General features: G+C 40.7%; 1 protein-coding gene across 2 annotated transcripts in view; it reads left to right on the top strand.

Annotated features, from left to right (window-relative positions):
* Positions 1-12,573, top strand: part of Etv5 (ETS variant transcription factor 5) — a 58,062-nt gene extending 45,489 nt beyond the window's left edge. For both annotated transcript variants that reach the window (XM_026389394.2, XM_026389396.2), the window contains exons 10-13: positions 2,386-2,454; positions 2,630-2,799; positions 7,668-7,769; positions 10,063-12,573. In XM_026389394.2, the coding sequence (XP_026245179.1) occupies positions 2,386-2,454; positions 2,630-2,799; positions 7,668-7,769; positions 10,063-10,284 (563 nt within the window). In that variant the 3' untranslated portion in view covers positions 10,285-12,573. The remainder of the gene's footprint in view (positions 1-2,385; positions 2,455-2,629; positions 2,800-7,667; positions 7,770-10,062) is intronic.
* The last annotated feature ends 2,166 nt before the right edge of the window (positions 12,574-14,739 follow it).

Consider the following 14,739-nt stretch of genomic DNA (forward strand, 5'->3'; position numbering starts at 1 on the left):
TAGTAAAACAAGTGTTTCTGATTGGCATCTGTGATTGCTAAGATAGCCTTAAGCCTTCACCTGGAATCCTTGCAGAATGTTTTGAATCTTTCATTTCCACTTTACCCCTCAAACAAGTTCTTCCTTCCTGCCACCTTTATTTGAGTGATTAGCTGGTTGTGGCCACAACTGAAATAACTGATGGTGCAAATTCAACTGACATAAATTTCACTTAAACCAAGAGCATCTTCCAGATGTTTTAGAAGACCACATGTGGCAATAACTAGAAACCACAAAATGATTACTCCTTACAGGCAGTCCTTCATCTGATTAGTTTTAAAAACCAAACTGAGAATTTAATCTAGCCCTCCCCCCGCCCCGCCCTACACACACACACACAGTAAATGTATTATTCTTACCTCAAGAGGAAGAAAGGTTCTAAAAATAATGTAATAGTTTTGACAGGTGTGTAAACTTTGAAGTAGTTATAGTGTCTTTATAATGAAACCATTAAAAAAAACATCATGTATTTATCAAAATACATATGGAAGGTCAGAAAATAAACATATAGGTTCCTAGCAACCAAGATAAAAAAAAATGATACAGATAAGATTGTGATGTAAAGTATACCAACTTATCATAAAAGTCAAACAGGTTTCTAATACCAAATTGGAAAATAAATTGATCAGGACTCGCTAAATCTCTGACTTAAAGGTTAGCATTGTTTTCTTTTCCTTAATGAAGACTGTGGAATCTCCTATTTATTCAAATATTTATTGAACACTTCTGTCTGCAAGTGCTGTGAGGACACTAAAATACTCAGTATGTGGTCCTTCTTAAGGAGTTTCAACTCCATTATAGCGAATGTTACGAGAAGGCTCTCTCACTGTCCAGTTAATTTCTTAATAGTAATTATCCCAATGTGCAGTTATTTTTTTAAGCTATCATTTATTATAGGAGCTATTCTTGGTGCTCTGTTGTAAAGAAATAAATCAGTGGAATAGACTATATATTAACTCATTAAATTCTCATAACAACCTACAGGGTAGGAATTATTCTCTTCCCCAGACTTTCTTGATGAGGAAACTGCAGCACAGAGGGATTAATGTATTCAAAGTCACAGCTAATTGGGGTCCATCAGTTTGGCTCCCGGACCTACATGTTTTAACTTCCACACTACACTATGTCTTATTTCTTTTTATCCTTTTTCTCTGTCTCCCCCAGTTGAGACATAAGTTCCATGAGAACAAGAACCAAGTCTATATTGTTCTAACTCCTTACCCACTGGCCTCAATATTTAGTGGATTCAACAACAAATAAATGTCAATAAAATACACTTCCTTTGATGTAGTTAAGCAACAGAGAAATCATGCCTAGAGCTAAGGAAACAAAAATCAATAATAAAAAACTCAAAACAATCTTTAGTTTCCTCCAAGTTGGGCCAGGCTTTTCCAGTCCTAACCTCTTAAAATGGTGTTCTAGACCTGCCAAGAAGCTACTTGATTTGGGCAGTCTGAAAAGAAGGAGAAAATAGTGGAATCATATCTTGGCTCCTTTACCCATAGATTTTCCAAGTCACAGTGAATCCCTCTCTGATTCTAATGACAGCCCTTTATCACAGAGTGCTTTCCCCTACCTGTCCCCACTACATATCCAATACACATTTACCTATACTAGCCAGGTGAATCAGCTAAGAACCAAACCCAGAGAGGAGGCATCCTTCGCTAGGCAGGATCCTAATAACTCTGAGACCAGCTAGAAAACAGAGAGGGTGGGATTCCTGAGGAGGAGGTATGTTAGCTGGCTTTGCTAGGAAGTCTCTTTGGATTTCTTCCACTATGTCTGGTAATACCTCCAATTGGCTTTGCAACTTAGACTTTTTCACAATCTTCTATAGGCCCTGGTCTTTATTTATTGAGCCATGTACTTTACTCTCCAATAAGGTATTTGAGATGTTTAGAGAACCTGGACAAGTTTATATGGAAGATTGAAATTAATATTAGCTAAAGGCAAATGGTGAAACCATGTACAGGTCTAATAAATATATCCGGCTAGGTTAACCAAAATAGATAAGATGTCTTTTCTGATCTAAGGGCACAGTCACTGCAACACTGACCCATGCAAACATAAACAAGATGTGACAGAACATACTTGTGACTCAGCGCTTCCCTTAGTCTTAGTTCTGATAGCAAGAATTGATGCTGCTCTGACTGAGGCTTAGGTGATTACATCAGAACTCGAATGCCTTAAGTCCTTTTGAAGTCACCCAAAATTCAGGGCAACATAGATACAGCATAGGGCTTATGAGCTGAAGTGACCAAATCCTATTTCAGTCTCTAAATCCAGTTTTAGTATTACACAGAGAATCTATTAAGCAACATGTTCTTTCTCTTTCAACTCCTTCAGGTTTTTCATATGAAAAAGATCCCCGGTTATATTTTGATGACACTTGCGTTGTGCCTGAGAGACTGGAAGGTAAGTAGCCCATCCAAGGTTTAATGCTAAATGAAAGGGTTGGAGACGTCAGAATTCCTCAAGCAGTCTCACCAATTGAAATGATTAAATCAGAATCAAACAACGCTCCTTTTTGTCCAAATCTCCAGAGAAATTCTGGACTAAATTCTTGCATATATATCTTTGTCCCAAACAGGCAAAGTCAAGCAAGAGCCCACCATGTATCGGGAGGGCCCTCCTTACCAGAGGCGAGGCTCCCTTCAGCTGTGGCAGTTCCTGGTCACTCTTCTTGATGACCCAGCCAATGCTCACTTCATTGCCTGGACAGGCCGAGGCATGGAGTTTAAGCTGATAGAACCAGAGGAGGTAAGCCCTGGACACTGGACTCAAATGAGTTTTGACTTGTGGTGGTTGATGTTTGTTATTTAGATCTCCATTGAGGCTTTTTCCTGTATTAAGTATGCCCTTTATTCTGGCCTGGCCAGTGGGCTTGGCAGTACTCTTCTTTTTAATAAAACAATTTTTAATGCATGGACAGCCAGAGTTCTCCTCTATAAAATACATGAAAAGTTTCTAACCCTACTGCAAAATCAAGGAGTAAGGCCTTGAATATGTACATCCAAATAGGATATGTTCTGACTCTTGGAAAGTCTTTTTAAGTGTTGTTTCAGCAACACAGGCTTATTTTGAGGTCAGCCCTTGTATGTCATATCTTATATCTGAGGTTTACATGGACATGTTATATGATATTTCAGTCATGTGCTACCCCACTATTTTTTTTTAAGTGTCTTTAACCCATGGAAATTAAATAATCAAGAGATAGGTCAGTCTTAGAAACTTGGATTTGGATTTTTTTTTTTTTTTTTTTGGTACTGGGAATTGAACCCAGGGGTACTTAAGCACTTAGCCACATCCCCATTCCTTTTTTTTTTTTTTAAGATGGACACAATATCTTTATTTTTTTAATTTATTTTATATGGTGCTGAGGATCGAACCCAGTGCCTCACACGTGCAAGGCAAGCGCTCTACTGCTGAGCTTTAACCCCTGCCCTCATCCCTTTTTCTGTGTTATTTTGAGACAGGATCTTGCTAAGTTGCTGAGGTTGGCCTCAAACTTGTGATCCTCCTGCCTCAGCCTTCTGAGTCCCTGGAATTATAGGTGTGCACCACTATGCCCAGCAGGAACTTCGCTTTTCTTGTAGTGTATCATGTAGCATCACAATAGTTGAAGAAATGACACGAACCACCATTATTTTATTAATAGAAGAAAAATGAAAGAGAGAAACGAAAGAAAGATTGTTGTTCTTTTGCCAAGAACTATTGACAGAAAAATCTAGGACAGATCAGGGTCCTTTCTTTAGTGGAGAAGACATAAAATAGAACCCTTTTTGGAATACCACATAGCAGAATAATTAAATCAGTCTCTCAATGTAACATACTTCAAAGGGAGGTAGTGTTTTAATTTTGTTTGATTTATTATCTAGAGTTATTATAAATGGAAAAGCAATAACTGCCCCCCCAAAACTGACATTTCAGTAGCATGAACTTTTAGGCATATGTGTTAAATCAGCAGAGCAAAAGATACCCTTGAGTTGAGTATAACGGAAATGGAAACAACACTCTTGGAAAGCATTTGAGCAAGGACTGCAGTTTTAGATGTTCAATTAACTCCAGGGCTCACTTTAGCACATGAAGGGGATAAGTTGGCACCAGGGTTAGCAGCAGGAGGTAACAACCTGGCACTTGGTTTGGAAGAATGAAATGGTCTGAAAGATGAAATCAGAAAAGGAAGAGAAAGTATGGGTTGGAAGCATGAAGAGTCCTGATTGGTAGAACAGGCAGACTTCATTAAAAGCAGTTTAAAAAAAAAAAAAATGTGTATGGTATTCTCTGCCTTATTTGTATTCATTCATGAGAATGGATGTGTGTCCACATCCATTTCAGGTACTATAAACAGCCATTCTACCTTCAAAGCAATAGCTTGGTACCGCTGTGTTTTCCCAAGCATTTCTCTCTGGCTAAGTCATGTGGAAATGGACCATGTTTTAAGCTTCCAGCCCTCCTGGAGAGCCGTCCGCTGCACATAGGCCTATCCTTCCCCTCCCTTCTTTCCTAATAATGTGGCCTGGTTTATGTGAGGCTTGAGGAAAGCAAGTTACCTCAACTCACCAAGGCTTTTTGAAAGCAAGTCTGTCATGTGGGCAGCCTTATTGATTTATCTCATTTCACAAACAGGAGCTTTTATTACTTTATTGCCACTGCCTCAGGCCTAGCACGGGCTGTCCAGCTACAGGTAAAGCTGGTTATGACCCTTTGTAAAGCTGTTATTGAATCTTCTGCTCTCCTGCCAGTGGTAAAGAAAATGATGAACAGATGGCAAAGGGCCCCTGCTTTCTTACTTAATAAAGAAACTAATATTAATCCAGAATGTTCACAAATGCCAACCAGCTGAGTTGCATGTGTGAGAGGCTTGTGGCAGCCTTAAGCCTCTCTATGTTGATTGGGCAGCTTTGTTTCTTCACAAATTGCTCTTCTCACCCCACCTGGAAGTTTCCAGGCATTCCACAAACTCTCAGTGCTCCCTTAACCTTGGACTGACTGAGTTCCTTGAATGTACTGTTAGCCTCAGGACATGACATTGCTGAGTTTTCCCCCTTACTCCTTGTGTAACTTTGAGGGCCCATTCTTGTTAATGTCAGGAAGATACCAACTCCTGGAAAAAGCTATAAGGAGTTGTCATGGGGGAGCTTGAAGGGTGAAGCGGAGGAGGAAGCTGTTGGGGACGTAATTGTAGGCAGCTGTGTGGCTGAGTAGTGCACTCTGGGTAATTATCCATAATATCCATTACACTGTGCATGGAAATTGTGGTTTTAAAACTGCGTTTTGGCAGGCCCCCTAATCAAATGTCTTTTGATAGTCATCCAGCTTAGCACCCTCTCAATTATGACTGACTCGGCTTTAATCTGGAGCCATTTTAACTGTGAATCTGCATTAATGAATATTTTGGGGGGTAGGGTTGTTTGTTGAACATGTGGCAGATAACTGATGCCTTGGGAGGTTTTAAAGGATGGGCTGCTAGAAAGAACCACTCCCTGTGCTGTGGCTGTTCTCTCTTTAAAGGGGAGGAGGGAATAGGTGGATTTTTTTTTTTAACTCCTTCAGCCTCAGTCTTTAAGATGTGTGTTCCCTAAGTTACTAAAGGGAGACGTGAAAGAAAGAGCTGGCAATGATCTCTTGCCTGCTCCTCCCACTGCAGAAGAGGGGCAGCCCTCATTTCCAGCTGCTCTGGAGCTGTGCTGCATCATGCATTACTATAGAAGGAGCAGCAGTGGTTAGGGCCACTGAATCATAGGGCTCTGGCCTGGGAGGATGAGTCAGTAACTATGGCTACCAGAGCTGCTTTGAAATCTGTGCATATACAAAACCTCACTCCAGTAAGCTGTTGCATATGCAAGTGACAGCAAAGAGAGGTCACAATTGAAGTTGAATTGCTTTCTGTTGGCATAGTAAAATGATGATGCTGGGATTCTTTGAAATTTACCCATGTCACTTGGGGCAGACAGTGGTTAAAGATTAGTTTCAGAGAATGTCATTTCTGTTGAACAGAGCAGAAGAACTTAGGTTGATGTAGCAGATTTTCCTTCTAAACCACTATTTTCCTTGCTTTAAAAATATTTATTCTCTGACCAAGATGTATTTTTGGTCAGTTTTGCCTTTTGGGCTGTTTTTAAGATGGAATTAAATGGGTGTACAATATGGGGACAGTATATGTGCCAAAGGGGCATGAAGCAAATAAATGGAAACATAACTTTCATTGGATTTTTTGCATGGCAGAGTAGAATCATTACTGTTGAACTATTCTAATTAGGACAAATGCATTCTTCCTTATAGATCATTTTTGGTATTTATTTTTTAAATTTTGTGGGGCTGTTTTGTTTTGCTTTGTTTGCAGTACTAGGGATTGAACCTAGGGCCTCACATGTGCTAGACAAGTGCTCTACAACTGAGTTACATCCCATCCCCTTTTATTATGAGACTAGATTTCTATGATGCCCAGTGTAGCCTTGAACTTGCAATCCTTCTGCCTTGGCCTCCCAAGTAGCTGAAATTGCAGGTGTGTGCACGTGTCCAGCTCATCTGTTATTTATTAAAGGTTGTTTTATAATCCTGAATTCAGAAAGAGTTGCTTTCGTTCTGTCAAAATAATTTAAGGGAATACTATATGCGAAATGCTGTTTTCGCCCTACTTTCCTATTCCATGTTTAACATTTGGCTTTCAAAGATTAAAGGAATATATAGTTATTTTTTTTAAGTTACCAAAACTGACCTAAAATGTTCAAAATATGACCTGATTTGCGTGCATTTAAAGACCTCTGAGAAAACCCACATTTCCAGGGCTATTTTTCTCCTGCCTCAACAGTCATCATCATAAGTAAAATTTTGGAAGTTGAGATACTTAAAACCAGAAATGCTTGACTGCCCTGATAATTGGGTAGACTCTAGTAAGAAGTTTTCCTGCTATAAGTCTTCTTTGCCCAAAGCTCCAATTACATCCCCCATCACTGTACCTCAGGTGTACTGGGTTAGATATAATGCACTTCAGAACTGTTTGTGAGGCCCTGTTAATTTTTCATTAAGTGGATAATGGTGCTATGTGCTTTAATGTCCATTCTGCAAGTCTTCTGGGAGCAGGGGATTGGATGGCAGAAGGCCGAAATGATCTGATTCCCCCTTAGTCCGTGAGCAACAATAAGTAAACATCTCCCGGCCCCTCTCCAATCTTATTAGAATTGAACTTTTGCTCTGCTTGCCCATTAGCAACTCACTAGTGTGTTTCTAATGTTTCAAGGATGACCATTCTAATTATTCCTTATTGACTCCTACAGAAACCATAGCACTTAATGGCAACATGTTAATGGTCTATGGGTATTGGTCAATAATTCATACGTGGAGAAACAGTAGAGAGCTTGCATCCTCTGGGACACTAGCCAAGCCCTCTGCAATCTTAAAGTGCTAGGATTCTTCTAGGTCTCACGGCCCAGCAGTTGTGACTGAATCATCAGCTTTCTTCAATGTTTGGTCTGAAGGGAATTAAATGCTTTCTTTTATAGGTCAGAGAAATGGATCATTGGCCAAAGCAGGCAGGTTACAGAACTGGTGCTCCTGGGATTGGGAGAAAACCGTAGGCCCAGGGAATGTGTTTCCATTGCCCTTTGCTTTCCTTGTCTTTTCAGGTTGCTCGGCGTTGGGGCATCCAGAAGAACCGGCCAGCCATGAACTATGACAAGCTGAGCCGTTCTCTACGCTACTACTATGAAAAGGGCATCATGCAGAAGGTGAGCAATTACAAGAGACTCTTAGACCACTCTGATCAGTTTCAAAGAAAATGTCCAGGGCTTCTATAATAAGACTGTTTATGATAGCTGAAAGAAAGTGTTAGCCTGATGAGTGGTTCTGTGGTAGAAAGGCATATTGAAAAAACAAGCAAGGTAAGAATTAAGTGGATAATTAAGAGCACCTTTAATGTTCTTGGATACACAGAAACCAGGAGTTGCTTATAGGAGACACAATAGGAAAGTTAGCCTCTTCTGCTTTGTTTAAATCGCATGATTATTAAGATGTCCACACTAAGCCAGCCATTTTATCTGGAATCAGTTTGAAGGTCTCCATTCCCTTAAGAGCTTTGTTGAAGTCTTCAGTTGTCAAAACACCTTGCCCTCCAAATCTGGTGGCTTAATGCTCTCCAAAGTGTTAGAGGAATAAGAAAATCTGATTTTTCAGAACCTATAGAAACTAAAACTCAAAAGCCCAAAGTTTATAAAATGGCAAATGAAATCACCCAGTAGCAGGTTGCTTTTTGCAGGGTAGAGGACAGGGTATATTTTGAAGATGTCAGGCAATATAAAATACTTATTGGGATGGGTAGTCATAGAAGGTGGGAATGGACCTTCCTTAGCCACCAAATTTTATACTGTGCAGTTCCCAAAATTCTGGCATTTATACTTTTAGGCAGTCTACCTGATGTAGACTGAGTATACTTTATCTGAAATCTTGGGACCTGAAGTGTTTTCATCACACAGTTTTCTAGGTTTGGGAATATTCACATGGACTTTACTAGTTGAGCATCCTTAATCCATGCAACAATCACAATTTTAAGATACTTTATCACACCCAAAAGAAACCCCATTCCTGTTAGCAATCACTTCCCATTTCCTTCTGATCCCCTGTCCCTTTTACTTTTAGTGTCATCAGCTAGGCCTGACTTGGATCTAGTAGAATTACCATCCTCCTCTCCTGCCTCACTGTTCCACACAGACTGACTCTGGGGGATTAAGCTGTGGCTTAAAAAAAAAAAAAAAAAAAATAGGGATGGTTGATTAAAACTTGCTTTGATGAAGACCATAGCCATCCAGCTTCAGAAAAATCTCAGATTTCTGATACTTGGGTTCTATGAAAAATTGGTGCAGATACCACATTCTGATGACTAAACATACATAGAAGTGGAACTGTGAAATAAACTTAAGACCTCTTGGCCTGATTGTACTGTTACTTCTGCAAGCTTCTACTGGAACCACATACTTCTTAAACCCAAGATTTGAAAGCAAAGCCATACTTTTTTAATTATTTGAGAATCACAACAGAATGACAAATGGGCAGGATTAAACTCAATGATTCAGATTTTTTTATCCTAAAGTGCCTATTTCACCAGTAATGATAGCAGTCTTCCTTTGTCCTTCTGCATTACCTGATAAGCTGAGGATCAGGTTTGACTTTCAAGGATATGTGCCCTCCTGCACTGTTGCTGCATGACCAAAAGAGAGTGGGTAATTCTTTTGAGCTGGATGACTCATCAGCTACCCGATGAGCACCGTAAATAATCAAGATCTCTGGTTCCAATGATATTACAATGCATAAAGTCCATACCAAGGCAGTTGTGAGCTCCTAGAGTACAGCAGAACCTTGCAGTGAATAATTTTTTTAAAACTGAGGGTATATCAAAAAGCATTGCTACTTGACTATGGGACATCCTTAAAATTTTCACACAGATTTTCCAATCAAATTCCTGATCCTTCAAAGTACTAAATCCAGGGGATGGTGTTGTGGCTCAGTGGTAGAACACTTGCCTTGCATGTGTGAGGCACTGGGCTTGATTCCCAGCACCACAAAAATAATTAAAGATATTGTGTCCATCTATAACTAAAAATATTTTTTAAAAATAATAATAATAGACCCAACCCATGAAGACCGTAAACTTTGGAGGTAACTGAAAATGAGGTCTGGCTTATGCATTACACCTTTCAATCCTCAGACCTTGGAACCCCAGGCAGCAACTTCAGCATAAGTGTATTTTCTAAGCTTTCCAAGCTGTCAGAATGAGACCAAAAATGAGGATTTTCTTCTGAAAGAGCCTATCTAGTGTGAATTTGAAATTGAAATATCATCTGTTTCAACTGCTGAGTTAGGTCCCCAAGATTGCTCAAATCCCAGTGATTTGTATAACCAGCTACTCATGAGACCTTTTGATTCTTAGCTCCCTGAGAGGTTGGGCTTCAAATTATGTCATTTTCTTCCCTTGACCCCCCCATTCCCTGTCCCAGCTGGGCCTTTTAAGGTGTGTTTCTCTCGCAGGTCGCTGGGGAACGATATGTCTACAAATTTGTCTGTGACCCGGATGCCCTTTTCTCCATGGCCTTCCCGGACAATCAGCGTCCATTCCTGAAGGCAGAGTCTGAATGCCCCCTCAACGAGGAGGACACCCTGCCACTGACCCACTTTGAAGACAACCCTGCTTACCTCCTGGACATGGATCGCTGCAGCAGCCTCCCCTATGCTGAAGGCTTCGCTTACTAAGTTCCTGAGTGGCTGAGCAGCCAAACCCTAGAGCTAGCAGTTCCCGTTCAGGCAGATGAGGGCAGTGGTTTTGTTTGTGTTCTTGGCTGTTCTAAAGCTTGCCATTTGAATATTATCCGGAGAGCCCAAGCCATCTCTGGATTTTCACCCTGAAAGGCATATACCTTGGCTGGGGAGTGGGAACAGGCAGGGGCAGAAAAACCACCAAAAGGTTGGTGCCTCAACTCTGATTCTGATGAGGTTTCGGGGAAGAGAATGTGGGAATGGAGCCTCCTCACTACCATGGACAATATATGCAAAGCAATACCTTGTTCAGGTTAGTACCCTCAAAACGGGACCGAGTGTGTGACAATCTGTGTTGATCATGGACTACTAAATGCCTTTACATAGAAGGGCTCTGGTTTGCACAATTTATTAAAGAAATCACAAGCTCATAGAAAAGTAGGTAGACTGAGTTGGGGAGGCTCAGACCAATTAAAGGTTAAAAATATGTGTTGAAATTTGAAGAGTTCTTCTAGCTCAATCTGAAATACTTCCCCTTGGTTTAGAAAAAGGGGAGAATCAGTCCTGACAGCTGTTACCCACTCCATGGTTCTCAAATCATAAACCATTGCTACGCTTGGGAACCTTCCAGCCATGTGGTCACCAAATAGAGCAGGCCCCCTCTCTCTTCCCAGTCACATGGCTGAATGTGGATGGCTTTCATTTTAGGGGAAGGGCGATTAACAGTTTTGACAGTATTTAGTTTTGCTTTGATTCGGGGGGCGGGGGGTTGTTTTGTTTTGGTGGTTGTTTTGGAAAAACAGTTTATAAACTGATTTTTGTAGTTTTGGTATTTAAAGCAAAAAAACAAAAACAAACCTTTTGGTAACTGTGCACTGTGTCCCATAGGCAGGGCCGTGCCGACTTATGAAGAGCTGCAGCTTGAGAGGGGCTTTGCTGGGGCTGTTCCTTAGCCACGTAAAAGCCCACTCTGTGGCCTGCTTTGTGCTTTCTGCACCAGACAACCTGATGGAACATTTGCACCTGAGTTGTACATTTTTGAAGTGTGCAGGGCAGCCTGGACACAAGCATAGATTCTATGTGTATAGCTCCCCGTGTTCACTAACATGCCCTCTCTGGGAAGCAGATGTACATATTACATTTCATGTCCATTTGAAACTTGGTCACCTGGTGGGAACCCTAGGGATTCTTCCCTGGCCATGACTAATGACAATTTCCATTTCATCCGTTTGTGTTTTTTGTTTTTGTTTTGTTTTGTTTTTTCCATGTTCTTTACATCTTGGGCTTTAAACCCTGCATAACAGTTCTGTAGGGTTTGAGGCTTACTGGTGACACCAACAGGTAAAACAGTGCTAGCACTCTGGTTTCCTGCCACTTTTTTAAGTTTCTTCTAATTGCTGTATTATATTGGGAAAGTTTAAAACAACCAAGTTAAAGCTGAGTGAATGTTGAGCTCAAAGTAGAGGAAAGTCACTCTAGAGGGTGATGGCACTTGCTGCCTGCTCCAGTGATGGAATTTTGTGCTCCCTGTGTCACTCAGAACATTAAGAAGGACTGTGCTGTTCTTCGTGTGTGGAGAAGACAGTGCTGAGTCCGAGAGTGTGAGGCACATGCATTGAGTTGCTTTTCAAAAAACGGAATGCTCCATGATCCCCCTTATAACCAACAGCACATTTGTGAAGAGGTTCACAGGGATAAAGGTGCATTTTATAGATATGGAAAAATGAGATTTTCCTCTATGGGAAATTAGCCCACAAAGGTGTGGAGCTTATATCTTGGGTCATAATTAGCATTGTACTCTAATCAAAGGACTCTTCTAAACCATATTTATAGCTTTCTAATCTACACATAGTCTATACATAGATGCATATTTTACCCCCCAGCTGGCTAGAGATTTATTTGTTGTAAATGCTGTATAGATTTGTTTTTCCTTTCTTTACTTATCCTGGTTTGGGATTTTTTTTTTAAATAAATTTATGCTGTTTTAGCAAGTATGAAAATAATCTTCTGTCGCCTGAGCTGCCCCTCCCCTGCTGTAACCATGTGGCCTGTGCTGTCGCAAGATATAGGATGGCGGCATCACCGTTGCATTCCCATTGGACTCATGCATTTCCTGGGTGGTTTTGGTTGTTTTTTTTTTTTTTTTTTCTTCAGGGTTTTGAGGGGGGGTTTTGTTTGTTTGTTTGCTTCTTTTCCAGAGTGTGGAAAGTCTACAGTGCAGAAAGGCTTTAACCTGCCAATTGATTTTAAATACTTCCCCCTGCGCAGGGCTGTATGCATCCTGCCAAGCTGCGTTATATTCTGTACTGTGTACAATAAAGAAGTTTGCTTTTCGTTTAACAAGTGCCTGGAATGCCTCTTTCTTGCCCTCAGTGGTCTAACTTTCAAGCAAGCAAAAGCCACCTTTACACCCCATACCCTTACCCCTGCCGCACAATTATTTAGCCTTACCAATAGATGGTAGAGTTCAAAGTAGTTGAAGAAACTGTTACCTGGATATTCTAGTTTAAAAAAAAAAATCATCCAAAAGGGATGAGAGAAAGATTCTTTTCCTAGCCAGTGGTGAACAGAGATCACCCCACCCCTCATCCCACTTAGTCACCAACTCTTGGTAACTAATTTTTAAAAACAGAGTTCATGTTTGGACCTTGGATTGTGTGAAAAGATTAACTAGACTAGGCTAGTTAAAAGATTAACTAGACTAGTCCCAGGATGATTCTATTTTAGACCCTTAGACAGATACCTTGAAAACCAGTAAAAACTTATAAGACCATTTCCTAATTTTCTCCCAACAAGTTTTGCTTTTGACAAGTAAAAATTTTACTCATTATCAAATTTGGTCCCTTTGAAAAAGAAAAAAAAAAGAAAGAAAGAAAAAGAACTTCTTGTTGTCTTGTTGTGTTTCTTTCTGGCCATTCAACAGTGGGTATCTTTCCTCCAGGTATCTCTTTCTTGTGAGAGTTTATCACTTGGGAAACCTGTAGAAGGAAATAAAGTTTGCAGGGTTGTGTGCAGGTATTGTGCCCTTTAGTGTTCTGTACCTTTAATTTGGGTTTTTCAAGACTCCTATTACATTGGAGAAATAAAATTGAGCCTTTTTTCAAGTCTGCAACAGAAGGCTTTCTGTAAGTTTATCTACTATCTTTCACTGGTTTACAACCTTTAAGTGTAGTAACATCGAGACTGAATCGGTGCACAGCCACTCTATTTGGAGCTTGTGGGGAATGAATATCTGCCACATAAACCCCATTAGCTTCAACAGATTAAGAAAAGATGCTTAGGGAGAAGGGGCAGGGGTGCAGGACAAAGGGGCCCTCCTCTCAACTCCACCATGATAAGGCTTTGACAGTCAGCTCCCCCATTATTCACAGGCTCATTATCCAGCCTGGGCCCAGACCCAGATCGTTAACCTAATGCGGGAGGTCACCAAACACTGCTGCCCTTCTAGTGTTGGGCGCTAGGATAAGGAAGCCAGAAAATGTGAAGTTTATTCTTCATCAGAGTCCCTTTTCACGAGCCATGCCAGAGGAACAATGCTTATTCAGTTGTCAGATGACAAAGAGGTAGTGTGAGGGCAAAAGAATGTAGTTCTGAAAGCCAGAGTATGTGCAGAATCTCAATTCTGATGCAGCTGGGACAAATGGAAACTAATGTGGAAGAAAAACACTCATGTACCCAGACAGTTGGAAACCTTGGAGAGACAATCTGATGCCCAGCCTTGCAGGTGGCTAGAGCTCAGCGTGTAGCTTCCAAAAATGAGCAAAAATGGGAATGTCCAGAAAATCATCCATTTTGAGGCAAACATATATAATGTAAGTATTGATGCTATTCAGCATAAGTGTATATTGTACTTAAAATAGGTGCCCGGAGTGAGGGTGATACACAGGCAAGCAACTGTATCCTTTGATCCCGGCAAATACACTGATAATCCCATTCAAAAGGGGCCCCTTAACCGACCAGCCTTTCCTTACTTAGCTTCTCCAATTTAACAGCTGGCTCAACCTCCGGGCCTGGATTTGTTGACCTTGGTGATGAACCTCAGATAGCTAACCTTTGGATACCACTTTACAGTTTACAGAGCACCTTTTTTTTTTAATCTCCATTACCTTTTTGGCAATCTTTCTTAAATGGAATTACTTTGTTGAAATTGAATCTGAAAATACTCATGGCTGTCAGCCTCCAAAATTACTTTCTTCCTTGGAATGTTTACAGTGGCTATTGTGGAAATAAGACTAGACCCTTGAAGTTCTGGTCCCTGCTCAATGGTTGACTAAGTTTGACTACACAGTCTTGGAGGACCTCCTAGGTCAATAGGAGAAGCAATAATGTGCTGCTTCCCAGACCTCCTAAGAGGCAAGGAGGAAAGGAGTTTCTTAGGTAACTCAAGGTGTGTATGTGTAGTCAAATTCAACAATTACCTCTAAGCAAGCTCCAAAGACAGCTCAGTCCCAC

The sequence above is a fragment of the Urocitellus parryii genome, chromosome 2 (genome assembly GCF_045843805.1).
Source record: "Urocitellus parryii isolate mUroPar1 chromosome 2, mUroPar1.hap1, whole genome shotgun sequence".
NCBI lineage: Eukaryota > Metazoa > Chordata > Mammalia > Rodentia > Sciuridae > Urocitellus > Urocitellus parryii.